An 18,021-nucleotide genomic window follows, 5' to 3' on the forward strand; every position below is an offset into this window, starting at 1 on the left:
TGTTGGGTGCCTAGTTGGATATAGCAATCTAAAGTTCTAAAACAGGTCTGGACTCGAGATACAAATTTGGGAATCAGTAGCACATAGATGGTAGTTAGAGCCATTAGACTAAACAAGATTACCAAGGAAGTGAATAAAAATAAGCAATCTGAAAAATGGGCCCTGGGCCATTCCAAATTTAAGAGATTCAGAAGAGGAAGAGCAATCAACAGAGGGGAATGAGAAAGAACAGCCAGTGTAGGTAAAAAAAACAAAAAAACAGAGTGAGATATCCTGAATGCCAAGTGAAAAAAGTATATCAAGGTAGTGGGAGTAATTAATTGAATCAAACCTTGCTGTTAGGTCAAGTAAAACATTCAACAGACATCACTGGTGACTTGCAAAAGCTATTTCAGAGGAATGAATGGTCGGAGGAAAGGATCGCTGCAGTGAATTTAAGAGAGAATGGGAGGAGAAGAGTTAAAGAAAAGAGACACAGACAATTCTTCCAGCAATTCTATTTATAAAGGGAAGGAGAGAAATCAGGGTGTATGTGCTAGAATGGGATGGGGGGAGTCGAGAGAGGGGTTTTTTGTGAACTTGGAAGAAATAACAGTATAAATGTTTTACACTGATGGGAATGACTAGGTAGACAGGCAGAAACTGATAATCCAGGAAAGGGCAAGAGGACAACTATAGAAGCAATAACTGAAAAGCTGTTCATCTAATACACCCAAGTCTGTGAAACTAACAGTGGCAGCTTAACTTCTTTGAAATGTCTTCTAGTTTATAAAATAATTTTATAATATGTTCACATCTTTTTATCATAATCCTCTAATATAGGTATTACCCCCACTTATTTAGAGAAAAGCAAAATGCAGTTCAGAAGTCAGGTAACTTGGCCAAAGTCACACTGATACTGAACAAAGGCAGAATACAAAACCTAAGTCTTCCTACTCTAAATTCCTCTTTAGCCCTACTTTAGTGGATGGTTTAGAATGAAAATATACTGAGGAAACCCACCTTATCTATTAATTTAGCATCTTATTTTTAAAAGTAGTATCAAAATTACATTTTGAATGTCTTAGATGCTGCTTTTTACATTTAATGGCAATTATATTAAAAAAAGTTACTAACAAATGTGACAGTGACAATAATTTAGTCATTATTACAACAATGTTCCTAGGTTTCTGCTAATCAAGAAAGGATGCCAACAGTGGAGGTTCAGAACATGCCACACCAAATTATTCCTCTTTGGCATAAGGATTATTTTCAGCTTATTATTTTCAGAAATAGCAAACACAGGATAATACAGAGAAGTTACCCTTTTATAAAAGAAATTTTCATCTGTAGTAGAAATCTCCATTTCTACGGGTGTCTCCTCTCTGTACGAGCAAGAGAAAGATGACTCTAAATCACTAAAAACTACCAATCTTGAGAGCTAACCTTAACTTTGCTTACAGTGCTTTTCCTGGTCATCTCATTACAACTAGGTCTCCCCAACACCCTTTTTTCCTTTGTTTCAGGACATGATGGTATTTAAGCCACCTCTGAGAGATTTACTCACTTCCCCCGAGTATCTCCCATGTATATATGAGGTATACATGTCTTAAAACTTGTTTTTCTCTTGTTAACCAATATTCTGTTACAGGGATCTATCCCATCCTAAGAACTGTATGAGAATATTATATGTTCTCCCCTATACCATGTTCTTCAGCAAAACTCCTAAGAAATACAGAAACTGTCTTAAAAATAACAAAAGTCAACCATAATACCACCTAGCTACCTCTGCTGACATCATAATTTCTAGGAAAATAATTTAAAATAAGTTGGTTTTTTTTTTCTTTTTTTTGAGATGGAGTCTCACTCTGTTGCCCAGGCTGGAGTGCAATGGCGCAATCTTGGCTCACTGTAAGCTCTGCCTCCTGGGTTCGTGCCTTTCTCCTGCCTCAGCCTCCCCGGTAGCTGGGATTACAGGCGCCCACCACCACGCCTGGTTAATTTTTTTGTATTTTTAGTAGAGATGGGGGTTCACCATGTTAGCCAGGATGGTCTCGATCTCCTGATCTCATGATCTGCCCGCCTTGGCCTCCCAAAGTGCTGGGATTACAGGCGTGAGCCACCACACCCAGCCAATAAGTTGTTTTATACTTCTCTACCCAGTGATGTTTCCTAAACTCTGAAAGAATGTATATTCTTGGGGATTTATAATTGAGACAATTAAGTGTATCAGCAAAATACTGAACTATAACTTCTGGCATCAAAGAAACACATGAAGCAATCAAAGTTGTACATCTAACACATATTTTTGACATTCCTTACCTGGGTATTTTCTTCATTCTCAAATACACAATCTTGCTGCATAGCTTCATTGTCTAAATTAGTGCTAGCCACAGGTTTTGAACAGTCTCTGTTACTTTCACTGGCATTAATAATATCATCAGCAATATCAACCCTAGGGATGAAGTTTAAAAATTAGATCAGGCCAAATGTTGAGTGTGTAATGCCTTTACTTTAAAATAAGTAAATATCAATAATGATCTGAAACTTTTACTTGTTAAAGAAAATGTGTACTTTTCACAAAAATCCACACTTTTATCTTGCTAAATTAGATTATTAAATCTGCTACGTTTTTGTCTCCTTGGGATGTTGTGAGGGACCATGTTATCCCCTCTAAAAATGTTCATAAGCAAATAAATAGCTTTTAAAATAATTTATGGGCCAAAATAATTTATGGGCCGAAATAATCATTTCCCTTGTAAATGCACACTCTCACATAATAATGACACATCTGTCCTGATCAAATACAAGTCCAGTACTAGACACTACAGTGTCCAACACCTTATCAAGTAAAACAGAAATAGCTTCCTACTGCAGAGTTGTCATCTTACAGTTTAGAATATCCAAAACACTGCAGTTTTTGTTTCAAAGATGATACCACTACCCTCAATAGAACATGTGTTCCCCAGTGGTGAAAATAAGACTATCATCTGAGCAATGGGTATAGGTTTACAGGATCCCTAGCTAAGCTAAGGACAAACTCCAAGAAATCTGCTTACATCCTTTGAAACATTTTCCCACTATTTCTAACATTTAGATACTGATTTCTTCCTTCGCATTCTGCCCAAATACTCCCAACAGATCCAGTTGTATACATGCTTTTTTTTTTTTAATGTTTTTCTTTCTCTTTTCTTTCCCTCTCCCACCTTTTCCCAGTTGTATGCATTCTAATCATGCCTTCAAAGTACACAAACCAAGGCCATCAAATAGAGCTGCACTGGCTGGCAGTGCCATCCATGGCACGCTTGCAATTGTACTATATGGTATTCCAAAAATAAACATTCCCAGCACTGGTTTTCACATCCATTTACATTTTTCATTTTATATTTGATAGCTATTCTAGTTAGCCCTTTTAAAAACTGTCTTAAAAAAAAAAACCACTCCCCAATTATCTTTTTTTTTTCCTTTACCTTCCTATGAATCTTCTAGATTTGGGTACATCTTTCTCATCTTCCCCCCCCCAAAAAAAATTGATATATGAAAAACATGAAATCACTGCACCATGGTCTCTGAGGGAGGCACACAGGTATCCTGAAATACAGGACTGAAGTAATAGAAAACAAAGAGAGGCTTTCCTTCATTTAAAGGTAACAGGTCAGATGAAGAGTGGAGTAACATCATGCATTATAAGTACTTTTAACTAATACACATTTAAATACAGGTTGAGTATTCCTTGTCGGAAAAGCTTCGGACCAGAAGTGTTTCAGATTTGTTTTGTTTGTTTTCAGATTTTGGAATATTTGCCAGTTAGCAACTGGCTCATAAATTATTTTAAAAGCCATTCATTTGCTTATGAAAATTTTCAGAGAGCATGACAAACAAGGTCCCTCACAACATCCCAAGGAGAGGTGCCAGACTGGCATCCCTAATCTGAAAATCCAAAATCTAAAATGCTCAAATGAGCATTTCTTCTGAGTATCATGTCAGTGCTCAAAGTTTTGGATTTGGGAGCACTTCAGATTTTGGATTTTTGGATTAGGGATGCTCAACCTGTATTAAGAGTTAGTCTAACAAAAACGTAAGGAGGGGAGAGGCTGGTGGCAAGGGATAACTATTTAAATAGCAAAGAATGATTCTGCCCACCATTTCACTCAATGATTATATGCACTATAGTGATATCAACCTGCTGCCCCTGTAACTGTCCGTCTAGATCACTCTGTTGCAGAGTCTAATTTTTTAAAGTTATTTTTCATACAACATAATTCCTAAAGGTAAGCTTGTTACTTCATTCGATGTTCAGGGGAAAAAAAACAACAAAAAACAAACAAACCTGTATTGGACTTAATAAAACATATATTATGAAAAAAGTGATGAGATATCCAGTGTTAAGTATGGATGTATATACAAGTATATATACAAAGTCACTTTTCACAAACAACTTTCAGAAATCTCCAAGAAAGATGAGATCCTGTTATTTAAGTAGCAATACAGTTTTAAGATAAAACAATTTTATAACATTTAATAAACAACAGTAAAATGTTTCTTACTGGTTATTAGATCCTCCCCCATCACAATGAATACTTTCTGCTTCATTATTACACACCACACTTTGCTGTTGTAAATTCTTAAGATCATGATCTATGCTGCTCTGCAGATCAAAAAGGTGCTGTTCCACAGCTGCTCTAATTGTTCTTTCTAAAATACTACAAAACAACACGTTTTAGTAAGAAGCAGTCACTCTAACTGGATATCTGGTGACACAGACATAAATGCTAAAACCTATGACCAGTAAAACTATTATGGTACTTAAATGGGTAAACCAAAGTGTAGAAAGAAATACATAAAAGGAATACATGATACTGGCTTAAGTTTTAAAAGTAAAATTTACCCAAACAGACAATCATATACAAATCAACCATAATGTCACTATTATTACTGGGATGGGAAGGATCAGTTGTCCCTATAAATCACTCCTCACTACACAGAAAACCACTAAATAAGGCTTTTCAAAGCTATACTTATAAAGCAAAATAACCTACTAACAGCAAAATGAAAGAAACCATGAGTACTGCTCACACTTTTTATGTAAAGTCTACTTTTTTAAAACTTATATTCTATGAACACTTTTCAATTATTTCAGAGGATTCAAAAAAACCATCTGAAGAAAGTTCATCTTTATTTTGTATAGTAATGCAATGGGTTTCTTCTTCATTTGTTCCTATCACAGTACATAAAAAACTAGTTTACTGCCTGTGTACAGTCTTTCCTCTAAAGTAAGCACAACAAGTACATTATTTTCATTTCTACAGCTTAGTAGTATTTTAAAATCTTAAAAATTTGTCGTCTATAAATATACTACTTACTCTGTAGAGGCTGGTAGGATGCTGATGGGAGATATATGGGTGCTGCAATCAAAGAAAGAAATTAGCTATAAAAATGTTCAATACTCAGTAACTATAAAATGTGCTGAAATCTGCCACATTTGCACTACCTTGACACAACCAGGAGAGCACATACTAAGTGTTGTATTCTTGTTTACATATCAAGCTGGAAATATTTTCTGAATCTGGTTGGTAAAGCTTTCAAATATTAACCAAAGAAAATAAATTTGGAAAAACGTATCACTAACAAGACCAAAAATTTTAAAGTTAGAATTCATTATGAGCTAGGACCATTACATGCATTTATCTCTCATTTAATAACTTTCATTACCCAAGGAGTTACAATTATTTCCCCCTTTCCACAAAAGTGAAGCTCAAAGATGTTAATTAACTTGGCCAAATGCATATGGCCATGGGTTGGGTACCCCAAAGCCCCTGCTATTAACAAAGATGCTCTACTGCTTTCTACAACAAAAAAAAGTGACTAAAAACAAAAACACACACCACAGCATGAGCACCTCTCACAGATGATGAATCTAATTTTCTAAAGAAACTACTTTTCACACAAAAAGACCTCCAAATATATATACTTGTGGGGGTGAGAGTGGGACAACTACTTTCTCTGGTGCTCAGGTGGAGAAAAACTGATCTATTTCCAAAGCTGGAGGGAAAATTAGTTGTACTGGATTTAGGTGAACAGTAGTATTAGCCGTTCATGAATACAGGTAATTTTAAAAAAATCATTTATCAGATAAAAGATAAGGTATGTTTAAATGGCACTGTGTGCCTAAGCACATCATCACAGCCAACACTTAGCCATAGGGAGGAGTGACCCTGCCTTCTTGACCTGAACACCACATCTGTAGCTACCTTGTCATTTTTTAAACGTAAATTAGTTTTATGAAGATCCTCCAAAATGTGGCAATACAATCTCTAACCAAAATGCAGAACAAACGCTATCAAGTTAGTATTGTCAGGATCCACTGCAGGAAACCAAATGAGTATCATTTACCATTCATTCACTCAGCAATCTTCATGTCTCTCAGTAGCGAAGTGAACAAATGCTTTATCAAACAACAGTAAGCCCTCTTGGTCTGACACACATAACCCCTCCTACATATAAAAATATTTTTTGTTAACTGCCAGTATCATGCTAGTTTCCAATGAATGGATTATTTTTGGTTCTAAATGCCTTCATGCTGATCGTCTCCAGGGAAGTGTTTACCAATATTCATACTTAAAGATTTTTCTGACTAGGTGTAGTGGTTCATGCCTGTAATCCCAGCACTTTGGGAGACTGAAGCTGGAGGTTCACTTGAAACCAGGAATTCAAGACCAGCCTGGGCAACATAGCGAGATCCCATCTCTACAAAAAAAATAAAAATCAGCCAGGCATGATGATGGTGCATGCCTGTAGTCCTAGCTACTTAGGAGGCTGAGGCAGGAAGATCGCTTGAGCCCAGGGAGGTTGCAGTGAGCTGTGGTCATGCCACTGCACTCCTGCCTGGGTGACAGAAAGACACCCTGTCTCAAAAAAAAGAAAGAAAACAACTAAAGTTTTTTGGAACTTCATTTCTGAAATCCAAAAAAGCTGGGGGGAAAAAAACCCCAAAACATGGTACAAAGAAGAGTGTAGCCATCACCAGTTCATTTCTAGTGGTTTCCTGTGAGCTAAAAGTTAAATATTTACTGATTTCTGTAGGAAAAAAACAAAAAGTAAAAAGATAAATGAGGCTTTCCCTGAAGAGTCTTAACATCAACTAGGATATTAAATCATTTTCTGATATTTTGCTCTAATAAACTATTGCTTACATATTTACATTTCAGTGATCAGCTGCTATTAAATTACAAAAGTTACATCTTTATGTGGTGCGATCTGTTTTATTTTCCTTGATAATATTTGCAATCTCTACTAAACTTAGATAATTCCTTGCCTATCGAGAAATATTCATTTTATTTTTAATATCTAATTATAATCCACTGACAATGTGGCATACTGAATGGTGTGGGGAAAAATCTATAAATTGAACACTCTTAGCCATTTAATTTGTGATCTCTGGTAAGCTTTTGCTTTATCTTATACCAAATTCTGAAGAAGCTCTTTAATTCTCAACTACTTACTTCATCAGTCTGTTACTAAAGCTTTATATAATGTTTTAATTCTTGGTAGGGCTTATATCCTCTCTGTTCTTTCTCAGATTTGCCCTTGTTAGTCATCTGCTCATTTTCCCAGAGGAATTTTCTCACCCTTTTTTGTCAGATTAGATTATCAATAAAATGTTAGTAGGTAAATGGATACAAGATATTTCATAAAGAATTAAATAACCAAAAAGAAAAATAATCAACCTAACTAGATATACAAGTTTAAAATAAGGAGCCAGGTGCCAGTGGCTCATGCCTCAAGTCCCAGCTACTCAGGAGGCTGAGTCAGGAGGATCACTTGAGCCCAGGAGTTTGAGGCCACCCTGGGCAACATAGCGAGACCCCCATCTCAAAAAAAATAAACAAATAAGGATTAAAATAAAATTTATATATATTTCTGCTGATGTCAATATAGTATATTGACAAAGGCTATGAAACTGGCATGCATGTTGCTAGTGGGAAGGTTAATGAGTAAAAATTTCTTATGGAAATCTATTTAGTAATGCATTTCAAAAAGCTCTAAAAACGTGCACGCACTTTGACTCAGAAAGTCTGAGACTCTATCAAAAAGGGTTTATCAAATCTACAATTTATCCTAGATACAAAAGGGGAGGATGGATTTTATACCATAAAGTATTCTCTGTAGCATTTTTCCAATATTATAAAACTTCTCAAAAATACAGAAAAGTGAAAATAAACTGTATAAGAACACCTATAGCCCCAACATTTAGAGTCTATAATTAACATTTTACTATATTTGCAGAATTATTTTTAAGAAAGAAATATCAGCAAATGAATATATAAAATGGACCAGGATACATACAATGGACTGTTGTGAAATCATTGGTGCTCATTAAGATTAGAAAATAATATCAGAAATTGTTTTTATATGTGCAAGCATAAACAACATGTGCAACTATGTACCAAAATGGCTTCATTTAATAATGTGTTTTTATAACTATAAACAAAGGCAAATATACTAAGCCAGAATTTGGAAGCTCTCTTACAGCATCTCTAGAGCAGGAATGTCATCCATGGACCACTTGTATCAGAATCTCCTGAGGTGACAGTGTTATTTTGTTGGAGATCTATACTTTATCCCAAACCTCAAATACCATAAAGCCAAAGTAAATAAAATAGTATGGCACCCACACAAAAAAATAGCAGACAGAAAAGAAAAACAACCATCATATACACTTCATTTAGAACAAAAGGTTGTGTACAGAAAGCAGGGAAATGGCAGTGTTTTAAAAAATGAATGAGATACAATTTGGTATCCATATGGGAAAAGTTTACTTGGCCCCGACCTAACACACGAGAGATAAAATCAATTCTGGGTAGATTGTAGATCTAAACATGAAAGGTAAAATAATAAAGCTATAAGAAGATAATGTGGAAATGTTTACTTAGGAAAAGATTTCTTAAATATGACACAAAAAGCATTAACCACAGGAGGAAAAGAGTGATAAATTTGATTAAAATTAGCAACTTTTTTTTGAGACAGGGTCTCACTTTGTCACCCAGGCTAGAGTGCAGTGGCACAAACAAAGCTCACTACAGCCTCCACGTCCGTCTCAAGGGATTCTCCTGCCTCAGACCGCCAAATAAGTGGGACTACAGGCACATGCCCAGCTAACTTTTGTAATTTTTGTAGAGGCAGGGTTTCATCATGTTGCCCAGGCTGGTCTCAAACTCCAGAGCTCAAGTGATCCTCCCGCCTCAGCTTCCCCAAGTGCTAGGATTACAGGTGTGAGCCATTGTGCTCAGCCAGGAACCATTTTTTATATAATAAAAAATAATAAAATTTTTAAAACCTATTTTTAATATAAATTTTTAAAGTCTCCTGACAAAGAATTGAAAAAAAAAAAAAAAAAAAAAGGCCAGGTGCAGGGGCCTTAATCTCAGCACTTTGGGAGGCTGAGGCAGGCAGATCACCTGAGGTCGGGAGTTAGAGGCCAGCCTGACCAACATGGAGAAACCCCGTCTCTACTAAAAATACAAAAATTAGCCGCGCATGGTGACGCATGCCTGTAATCCCAGCTACTCGGGAGGCTGAGGCAGGGGAATCACTTGAACCCGGGAGGAAGAGGTTGTGGTGAGTCGAGATCATGCCATTGCGCTCTAGCCTGGGCAACAAGAGTGAAATTCTGCCTCAAAAAATAAAAAATAAAAAATAAAAACCTCCAATGAACCACTAAAGTTCACAAAAGTAGGAATCAGCCAAAACACATATGAAAAGGGGGAGGGCTCTTATTAAAGTGACAATGAAATACTGTTATATGCTCACAAGATTAGTTAATGCCAAGTGTTGGCAAGGATGTGAAACAACTGTCACACACTGTTAGTAGGGATGTAAACTGGAATAAGTACGTTGAATAATTAGGGAATACTTACTAAAACTGAAGACAGGTGTTAATGTCTTCATCTGCATGCACATGTACACTAGAAGATGTGTATAAGAACGTATATAATACTACTATTAATAATAGTCACAAAGTAAAAAAATTGAATTGTCCACCAACAGCAAAATGGATAATTGTGGTGTAATCATACAAGAGGATACTTCACAACAATGATATGAGCCACAGTGACATGCAGCAGCATGGATAAATCTCAAACTTACACAGTGAAAAAAACCACTGTTCAGTGAAAGAAACCAGATCAAGAATTTACATATAATCTGATTTCATTTTCATAAAGCTCTAAAACATACAAGGAAGTGATTGCTATAATGTCCACATAGTAATCACCTTAGTAGGGAGGGAGGGGATCAGGATTTTGAGAGCCACTGGGGTGCTGTCAGTTTATTCACAGATGTGTGTGGTTACAAGGATATTTGCTTCTAACTTGTTTTGCTATACATTTACTTTATGCCCATTTCTGTAGTATGATTTACTTTCCAATACAAAATGAGGCCAGCCACGGCAGCTCATGCCTGTAATCCCAGCACTTCAGGAGGCCAGGGCAGAGGATAACTTGAGGCCAGGAGTTTGAGGCCAGCCTGGGCAACATACCAAAACCCCATCTATTTTTTTAATTAAAAAATTAAGTTTTTAATAAAGCAAAGAGGCTGGGCATGGTGGCTCACGCCTATAATCCAGCACTTTGGGAGGCTGAGGCGGGCAGATCACTTGAGGTCAAGAGTTCGAGAGCAGCCGGGCCTACAAGGTGAAACCCCGTATCTACTAAAAAAAATACAAAAAAACTAGCTAGGCATGGTGGTGTGCGCCTGTAGTTCCAGTTACTCGGGAGGCTGAGGCAGGAGAATCGCTTGAACCCAGGAGGCGGAGGTCGCAGTGAGCTGAGATCCCACCACTGCACTCCAGCCTGGGTGACAGAGCAAGACTCCGTCTCAAAATAAATAAATAAATAGAATAAAATAAAACAAGGAAAAAAGCTTTTTAAAAAGGTAGATTTCAAGTTCCCACTCCAAATCTCTAAAGTAGGGCCCAAGAGTCTACATTTTTAACAAATGCCAATGATGATTCTTATCCATAGTATTAAGTTTGAGAAACACTGGCCTAGGTCTATATCTAGCCTCCAAAAAGAATAAAGTTTAATAAAATTCCCAGTTATTCAAATGAGACAAAAAGAGGCACAAGTTCCACTGGTCTTAAATTGAATAGATCACAAGGTAGTTGATCTTTTTTTCTTCCTAACCCTTTTAATTGCTACTGAAAACTACAAGTATATATAAAAGTAGTGATCAGCAAGCTCGATTATTACTGCAAGAGTAAAGATTCTTTAGCCCTGAAGAATATGCTGGGACAATCAAATAAACAGCTCCTTTTAATAAGGAGCCTCCCATCAGCCATAGTAAACAAATCAAATAAATAGATTTTCTACTTTCAGAGTCAGGTTGTCACCCACAAGGCTACATACAAAATGAATTGTACAACTTTGTTCTCTGAGCTTCTGAAGGACAAAAAGGACTGACTTAGCTTTCAGATTTCACAGATTTTAATTATTCTTTATTTTCATACTTTAGTCAAATCCTGTGGGTAAAAAGCCCTGATATATCAGCCAGGGCTCACACACACCAATAGAAATAAAAAAGATATATCAATATAGTTATGCATCTGCAGCTAAAATATATAGATATCACAGGGATGTGAGAGCTAAAATAAAGACACAAGAAAAATAACTGCTGAGAAATTTCAGGTCAAGTTACACAGGTACTATAGGCAGATGCCATAAAGACCACATAAAAATGCTAATTGTATTCATTCAACCCCTAGACAAGGAAGCCTTGACTAGAAAGACAAACAATAAATCACAGGGGACATATATATTTTAAAGTCATCAGTCAAGCATAACATTGAAGACTATAGTCATTCCCTGACATTTTATCCCTTCTGCTATTAACTCTATTTTCAAATCTGCCTACGATGACATAATCATCTTGAGAACATAAGATCTTGCAACCACTTACTCCAGTCACTAATATTTTGTATCCAAATAAAATAAGAAACTACTATTATTTTAATTTCCCAATTGTAAATATTTAATGCTACAAACGATATTTCAATAAAAGTATTGCAGTTCAGCCTCAACTGACTCTGGTAAAGATCACTTTACCTGTGCAACACAGCCTTGGAAACCATTCTGAATACCCTGGCATCTTCCAACAAAAACATCAGGTAAAGACTTCATTGAAAGCACAGTAAAGGAAGGTGATAGGCTTATAAAAACTGCTGAGCAATTATTAGTGCTGAGTCCCACACACAGTAGAGCTGTGCTACACTCTGCAGTTTAAACAGAAGCAGACTGCAACATGAGGTCACTACTGACAAGGAGGTACCCAATCAAGAGTCTACAATTTTTTTCCTCATTACTTTGCAACTTTTCAGGAGGTGGACAAAGAGGAACTTTTTAATCTAGCTAGACTTCTCTCAAAAATATATAAGCCTAATCCAATATAAGTGGAGAAACCAATCTGTTTTCATTAATCAAACTACTATATCCAGGGACATAAATTATAAATATGAAATTATTAAAATATGCAAAATTATAAATATGAAATTACTAAAATATGCAAAATAGTGCTATTGTTCAATTATCCAATTTGAGAAAAGCATTTATGGTTAACATTTCAAGTCTAAAAATTGGATAGCTTCCAGATAAGTCATGCTAGAACTATACCAAAATTACCATTTAAAAAACTATGGTTTTGAAAAATGAACATACAAAACAAAACAAAAATAATAACCTCATGCTCCTTTAAAACCAAAAGCAAAAATCCTTTCCTTACTTTCCCCATCAACTTAGGAGTACTTTATACCTATGACAAGAGTATATCAAAAGATTTCTCACTGTTACAAAGTTAGTCAATAAGTTATATATAACAAGTCTTTAAAATATCAAATGCATCATTTACAGGAGAGGGAAAAGAGGGAGAGAACCTGTCAATATTTATCATGTGCTAGTACTTAAAACGTTTTTTTTTAACTCTAATAAAACTTCCTCATGACCCAGAGCATAAATTCTACTTGTTACTGCCCAACATTTCTGGTACTTCCACCAAAGTATGACTTCCTTTTTACACTCAAGTGGAACCTGGATACTGAAAATGTGAACTGATAAAATCTGTCAACTGAAATATTTTGCAAACTGTATGACTCAATGATGAAAGAAAAGAAAAAAGATACTACTACAGTTCGCATACCCCTCTAGTCAACTGAAGGCATATTTTCTCAGTAGGGGATCCACAGAATGAAGTGGAAACCAGTTTTTTGTTTTTTGGTTTTTTTTTTTTTTTTGAGACAGAGTCTTGCACTCTCACCCAGGCTGGAGTGCAGTGGCACAATCTTGGCTCACTGCAAGCTCTGCCTCCCGGGTTCATGCCATTCTCCTGCCTCAGCCTCCCGAACAGCTGGGACTACAGGCGCCGGCCACCACGCCCGGCTAATTTTTTTTTTGTATTTTTAGTAGAGACGGGGTTTCACCACGTTAGCCAGGATGGTCTCGATCTCCTGACCTTGTGATCTGCCCATCTCAGCCTCCCAAAGTGCTGGGATTACAGGCGTGAGCCACGGCGCCCGGCCAGAAACCAGTCTTAAAACCCTAAACCCATGGCTCTTCCTAAATCACTTACACCTTCTTTCCTGCACCTCATCTAAAATTGAACCATCAGAAACCAATGAACTCACAAGAATGAAGCCGTAGCATCAGCAACCCACAGAGAGTTTCAATTTTTCATCTTTCTTTCTTTCTTTTTTTTTTGGAGATGGAGTCTCACCCTGTCGCCCAGACTGGAGTACAATGTACAATCTCAGCTCACCGAAACCTCCACCTTCCGCGTTCAAGCGATTCTCCTGCCTCACCCTCACGAGTAGCTGGGATTACAGGCGCTCACCAACATGCCCAGCTAATTTTTTGTATCTTTAGTACAGACGGGGTTTCACCATGTTGGCCAGGCTGGTCTCGAACTCCTGACCTCGTGATCCACCCTCCTTGGCCTCCCAAAGTGCTGGATTACTGGCATGAGCCACTGCGCCCAGCCCAATTTTTCATCTTTCTAAATTGAGTTTTAGGAAGGCATCAGAAGCACAACTTTAAATGAACTTTATAACACGAAGTAATTTTTTTTGGCTTGTGGTTTCTTAAGCATGAGCATAAATTAAAAATTACCTAAACCTCAAGCCAAAATAAACTTTCCCAACACAGGAAAAAGATTATAAAGCACAGGGAAGAAAAGGTAAAACCTCTTTTAGAACTCTCCTTTCTCTCTTCACATTTTTTAAAGGTAAAAATTCCCCTAAAATTTGTACATTTAAATATAAAGCTAAATGAGGCCGGATGCCGTGGCTCACACCCATAATCCCAGCACTTTGGGAGGCCGAGGCAGGTGGATCACGAGGCCAGGAGTTCAAGGCCAGCCTGCCCAACATGGTGAAACCCCGTCTCTACTAAAATTACAAAAAATTAGCTGGGCGTTGTGGCAGGCACCTGTAATCCCAGCTACTTGGGAGGCTGAGGCAGGAGAATCACTTGAACCCGGGAGGCGGAGGTTGCGGTGAGCTGAGATCATGCCATTGCACTCCAGCCTAGACAACAAGAGCGAAACTCCACCTCAAAAAAATATATATATATATAATATATATAAAGCTAAATGATAAACATGTGGATATAAAACAACAATTTAGAAACAATCTTGAGATTTCCATGGACTTCATGGATAAGAACCTCAGGATCAATCAAACAAAACTACTGCTTTTTCATGCACCCTAGGCTGCTCACACCCCAAACTCCACCATTTTTTCCACTCTGAAGACAGCTTAAATCTTAACAAAACATAGCTAATGACAACTGCAGAAATAACAGATACATGAACAGACCAATCAATACAACTCAAACGCAAACATTTAAACCACTGGTTCTCAAAAAGAGGTCTATAAACCTTAGAGTCTTCAAAACCATCTCTATGAAAGAGTTAGAAGTACCTTCATACTGTATGCCTTTTTCACTGTGCTGACATTTGCATGTTTTCAAATTTTTTAAATTGGGAGGCCATCAGGCTGAGACGGCTCCAGTGCCTTGGCTTCCTACATAAGTGAACTGAAACCCAATGTCAACAGTAAGATGACTAATCAAAACCCACCAACTAACCTCTAACTAGGAACTTTCCACTGTATCATTTCCAAATAAGGCAAATGCCTACCCAATCAAGTTATTTCTTTACTTCTGCTTTCAGCCTATAAAAGCCCCAATGCTCAGGCTGCTAAAGTGGAGCACTCTGAACCTCCTCTGGTTTTGACTGCTGCCTGATTCATGAATCCTTTAATGCTCAAATAAACTTAAAATTGTTGTTTAAAGTTTTCAACAATGATGATGCAAAATCAATGGTAGAAAAAGCTGCTTGGGGTCTTAGCATAAGTCCAGGCAAGTAATACTGTGGCCACTGCATTCTTCCTCACCAGCCACTTGAAACTTTTTAATAAGGGGCCAGTCCGTGATGGAGAAGCAGAAAACAATGATTAATTTCATCTTACTCCTTGAGTACATTTCTTTTTTAATATTCAGTGTAAATGGGAAGTACTCATAAAGCACTTCTGCAGCATAACCTATCTTGTTTGAGTTGAGAGCTAAACTAATCACTTTTATTACGGAATACCATTTTTACTTGAAAGATAGACTAACATCTAAACCATGGTTATTAGGACTTGAACACTGGCAGACATTTTCTCAGAAACGACTAAGACTCTAACTTTAAGAAAAACTGACAATATAAAATTTGAATTTTCAAGCAAAAATCAAAATTCTGGAAAACCTGTATCCTCCTCCATAAGCTCAAAAACACCTGAATACTTAAAGATGCTTCTGATGCAATCAACAGTGATATTAAAGAATGTGAACTTTAACAAATGTGCCAACTAACTGGAAGATTACAGAACTCAGTGAAGCAATCTTTTCCAAATGACCAATATACCATATCCCATCCCCATCATGGTCCTCTTCCCTGGGTCACAGGGGCAGCCCCATCCTTTGAACGGTGGAGGTAGCCACCCCTAGGGCTCATACACTCTGTGCTCTGGTAGAGATGGTGCTGCCTGTTATCACACCAGAGCCATACCTAAAGTGGCAGAAGAGTATGGTGCCAGGCATAATGGAATCTTGCCAAGGTCCCCAAGGTCCCCCATCATTGGGGGCCCCTCCTTTGCATTTAGGGCCTCCTCGCAGGCCCTTGCACTCAAGGCCTGTAATTGATTTCTGAATTGCCTTCAGGGTCTTTTTTTTTTTTTTGTCTTTTTTTTTTTTTGAGACAGGGTCCCACTTAGTTGCCCAGGCTGGAGTGCAGTGGCACAATCATGGCTCACTGTAGCCTGGACCTCCCATGCTCAAGCAATCCTCCCACCTCAGCCTCTTGAGTCACTGGGACCACAGCACATGACACTATGCCCAGCTCATTTTAAAAAATTTTCTGGCCAGGCTCAGTGGCTCATGCCTGTAACCCCAGCACTCTGGGAGGCTGAAGTGGGCAGATCATGAGGTCAGGAGTTTGAGACCAGCCTGGCCAACATGGTGAAACCCCATCTCTACTAAAAATACAAAAATTAGCCAGGTGTGGTGGCGCGCACCTGTAGTCCCAGCTACTCAGGAGGCTGAGGCAGAAGAATCGCTTGAACCCAGGAGGCGGAGGCTGCAGTGAGCCAAGATCACACCACTGCACTCCAGCCTGGGTGAGTGCAAGACCTTCCAGCCTCTATCCATTACCCAGTTCCAAAGCAACTTCCATATTTTAGGTATTTGTTACAGCAACACCCACTCCTCAGCACCAATTTTCTTAGTCCATTCACGTTACTATAACAAAATGCCATACACTAGGAAGCAACAGAAATGTATTTCTCACAGTTCTAGAGGCTGAGAAGGCCGAGATCAAGGCAGCAGCAGATTCAGTGTCTGATGAGGGCCCATTGATAGACTTTTCACTGTGTTACCACTGAGTGAAAGGGGTAAGGAGTCTTCTCTCAGGCTTTTTATAAGGGTTCCAGTCTAACTCATGAGGACCCCACCCCCATGGCCTAATAACCTCCCAAAGGCCCCACTTCCTAATACCAAAACTTCCAGATCATAGCAGCAACAGATTAAATGCAGAAGAAAATCTAAGAATCCTTCACGATAGAAATTCAAGAGGTTTGCAAAAATGTAAAACATTGCTACTAAAAAAGTTTAGGGAATTAGAAAACACAATTACTTTTCATTTAAAAAAAATTACACTAATATGTGATAGGTTTATTGTTACTTTAAAACACTAAATAAGGCCCAGTAATCCCAGCACTTTAAGGAGACTAAGGCTGGAGAATCACTTGCACCCGGGAGCTTGAGACTGGCCTGGGCAACGTAACGAGACCTTGTATTTACAACAAATATAAAATATTAGTCAGGCATGGTGTTGCATGCCTGTAGTCCTAGCTATTCATCAAGCTGAGGTGGGAGAATTGCTTGAGCCTGAAAGGTCAAGGCTGTAGTGAGTCATGATCATGCCACTGCACTCCAGCCTGGGTGACACAGCAAGACCCTGTCTCAAAAAAATAAAAAATTAACTAAATAATTTTTTCTCAGTTTTAATTCCTAATATAAACACCAATAGATATAACAAACTGAAACAAAAGTTCTTTAGGGTGCCCAATAATTTTTAAGTGTGTAAGGGGATTGTATAACCAAAATATCTGAGAAGCATTAACTTAAAACTAATAAAAGAGAAAGACTTTATTAATAAAAATCCACAAGGTCATAAATAGTTACATTTTAGCTACGAACAGAAGCACCTAGGCCGGGAGCGGTGGCTTATGCCTATAATCAATCCCAACACTTTGGGAGGCCGAAGTAGGCAGATCACTTGAAGCCAGGAGTTCGAGACCAGCCTGGCCAACATGGTGAAACCCCATCTCTATTAAAATTACAAAAATTAGTCAGGTGTGGTGGCGCACATCTGTGGACCCAGCTACTTGGGTGGCTGAGGCGCAATAATCCCTTAACTCTGAAAGCAGAGGTTGCAGTGAGCCAGGATTGTGCCACT

At 37.8% G+C, this 18,021-nt stretch overlaps 1 protein-coding gene across 20 annotated transcripts in view; it reads right to left on the reverse strand.

Moving 5' to 3' along the window:
• Positions 1 to 18,021, reverse strand: part of FAM13B (family with sequence similarity 13 member B) — a 115,326-nt gene that overhangs the window by 44,899 nt on the left and 52,406 nt on the right. For 15 of the 20 annotated variants that reach the window (XM_055389091.1, XM_055389087.2, XM_055389092.2 and 12 more), the window contains 3 exons: positions 5,343 to 5,384; positions 4,527 to 4,682; positions 2,302 to 2,434 (listed from right to left, as the gene is read on the reverse strand). In XM_055389091.1, the coding sequence (XP_055245066.1) occupies positions 2,302 to 2,434; positions 4,527 to 4,682; positions 5,343 to 5,384 (331 nt within the window). The remainder of the gene's footprint in view (positions 1 to 2,301; positions 2,435 to 4,526; positions 4,683 to 5,342; positions 5,385 to 18,021) is intronic. The other 5 variants (XM_055389098.2, XM_055389100.2, XM_055389097.2 and 2 more) reach the window with 1 other exon arrangement.

This window comes from Gorilla gorilla, chromosome 4, assembly GCF_029281585.2.
Source record: "Gorilla gorilla gorilla isolate KB3781 chromosome 4, NHGRI_mGorGor1-v2.1_pri, whole genome shotgun sequence".
Classification (NCBI taxonomy): domain Eukaryota; kingdom Metazoa; phylum Chordata; class Mammalia; order Primates; family Hominidae; genus Gorilla; species Gorilla gorilla.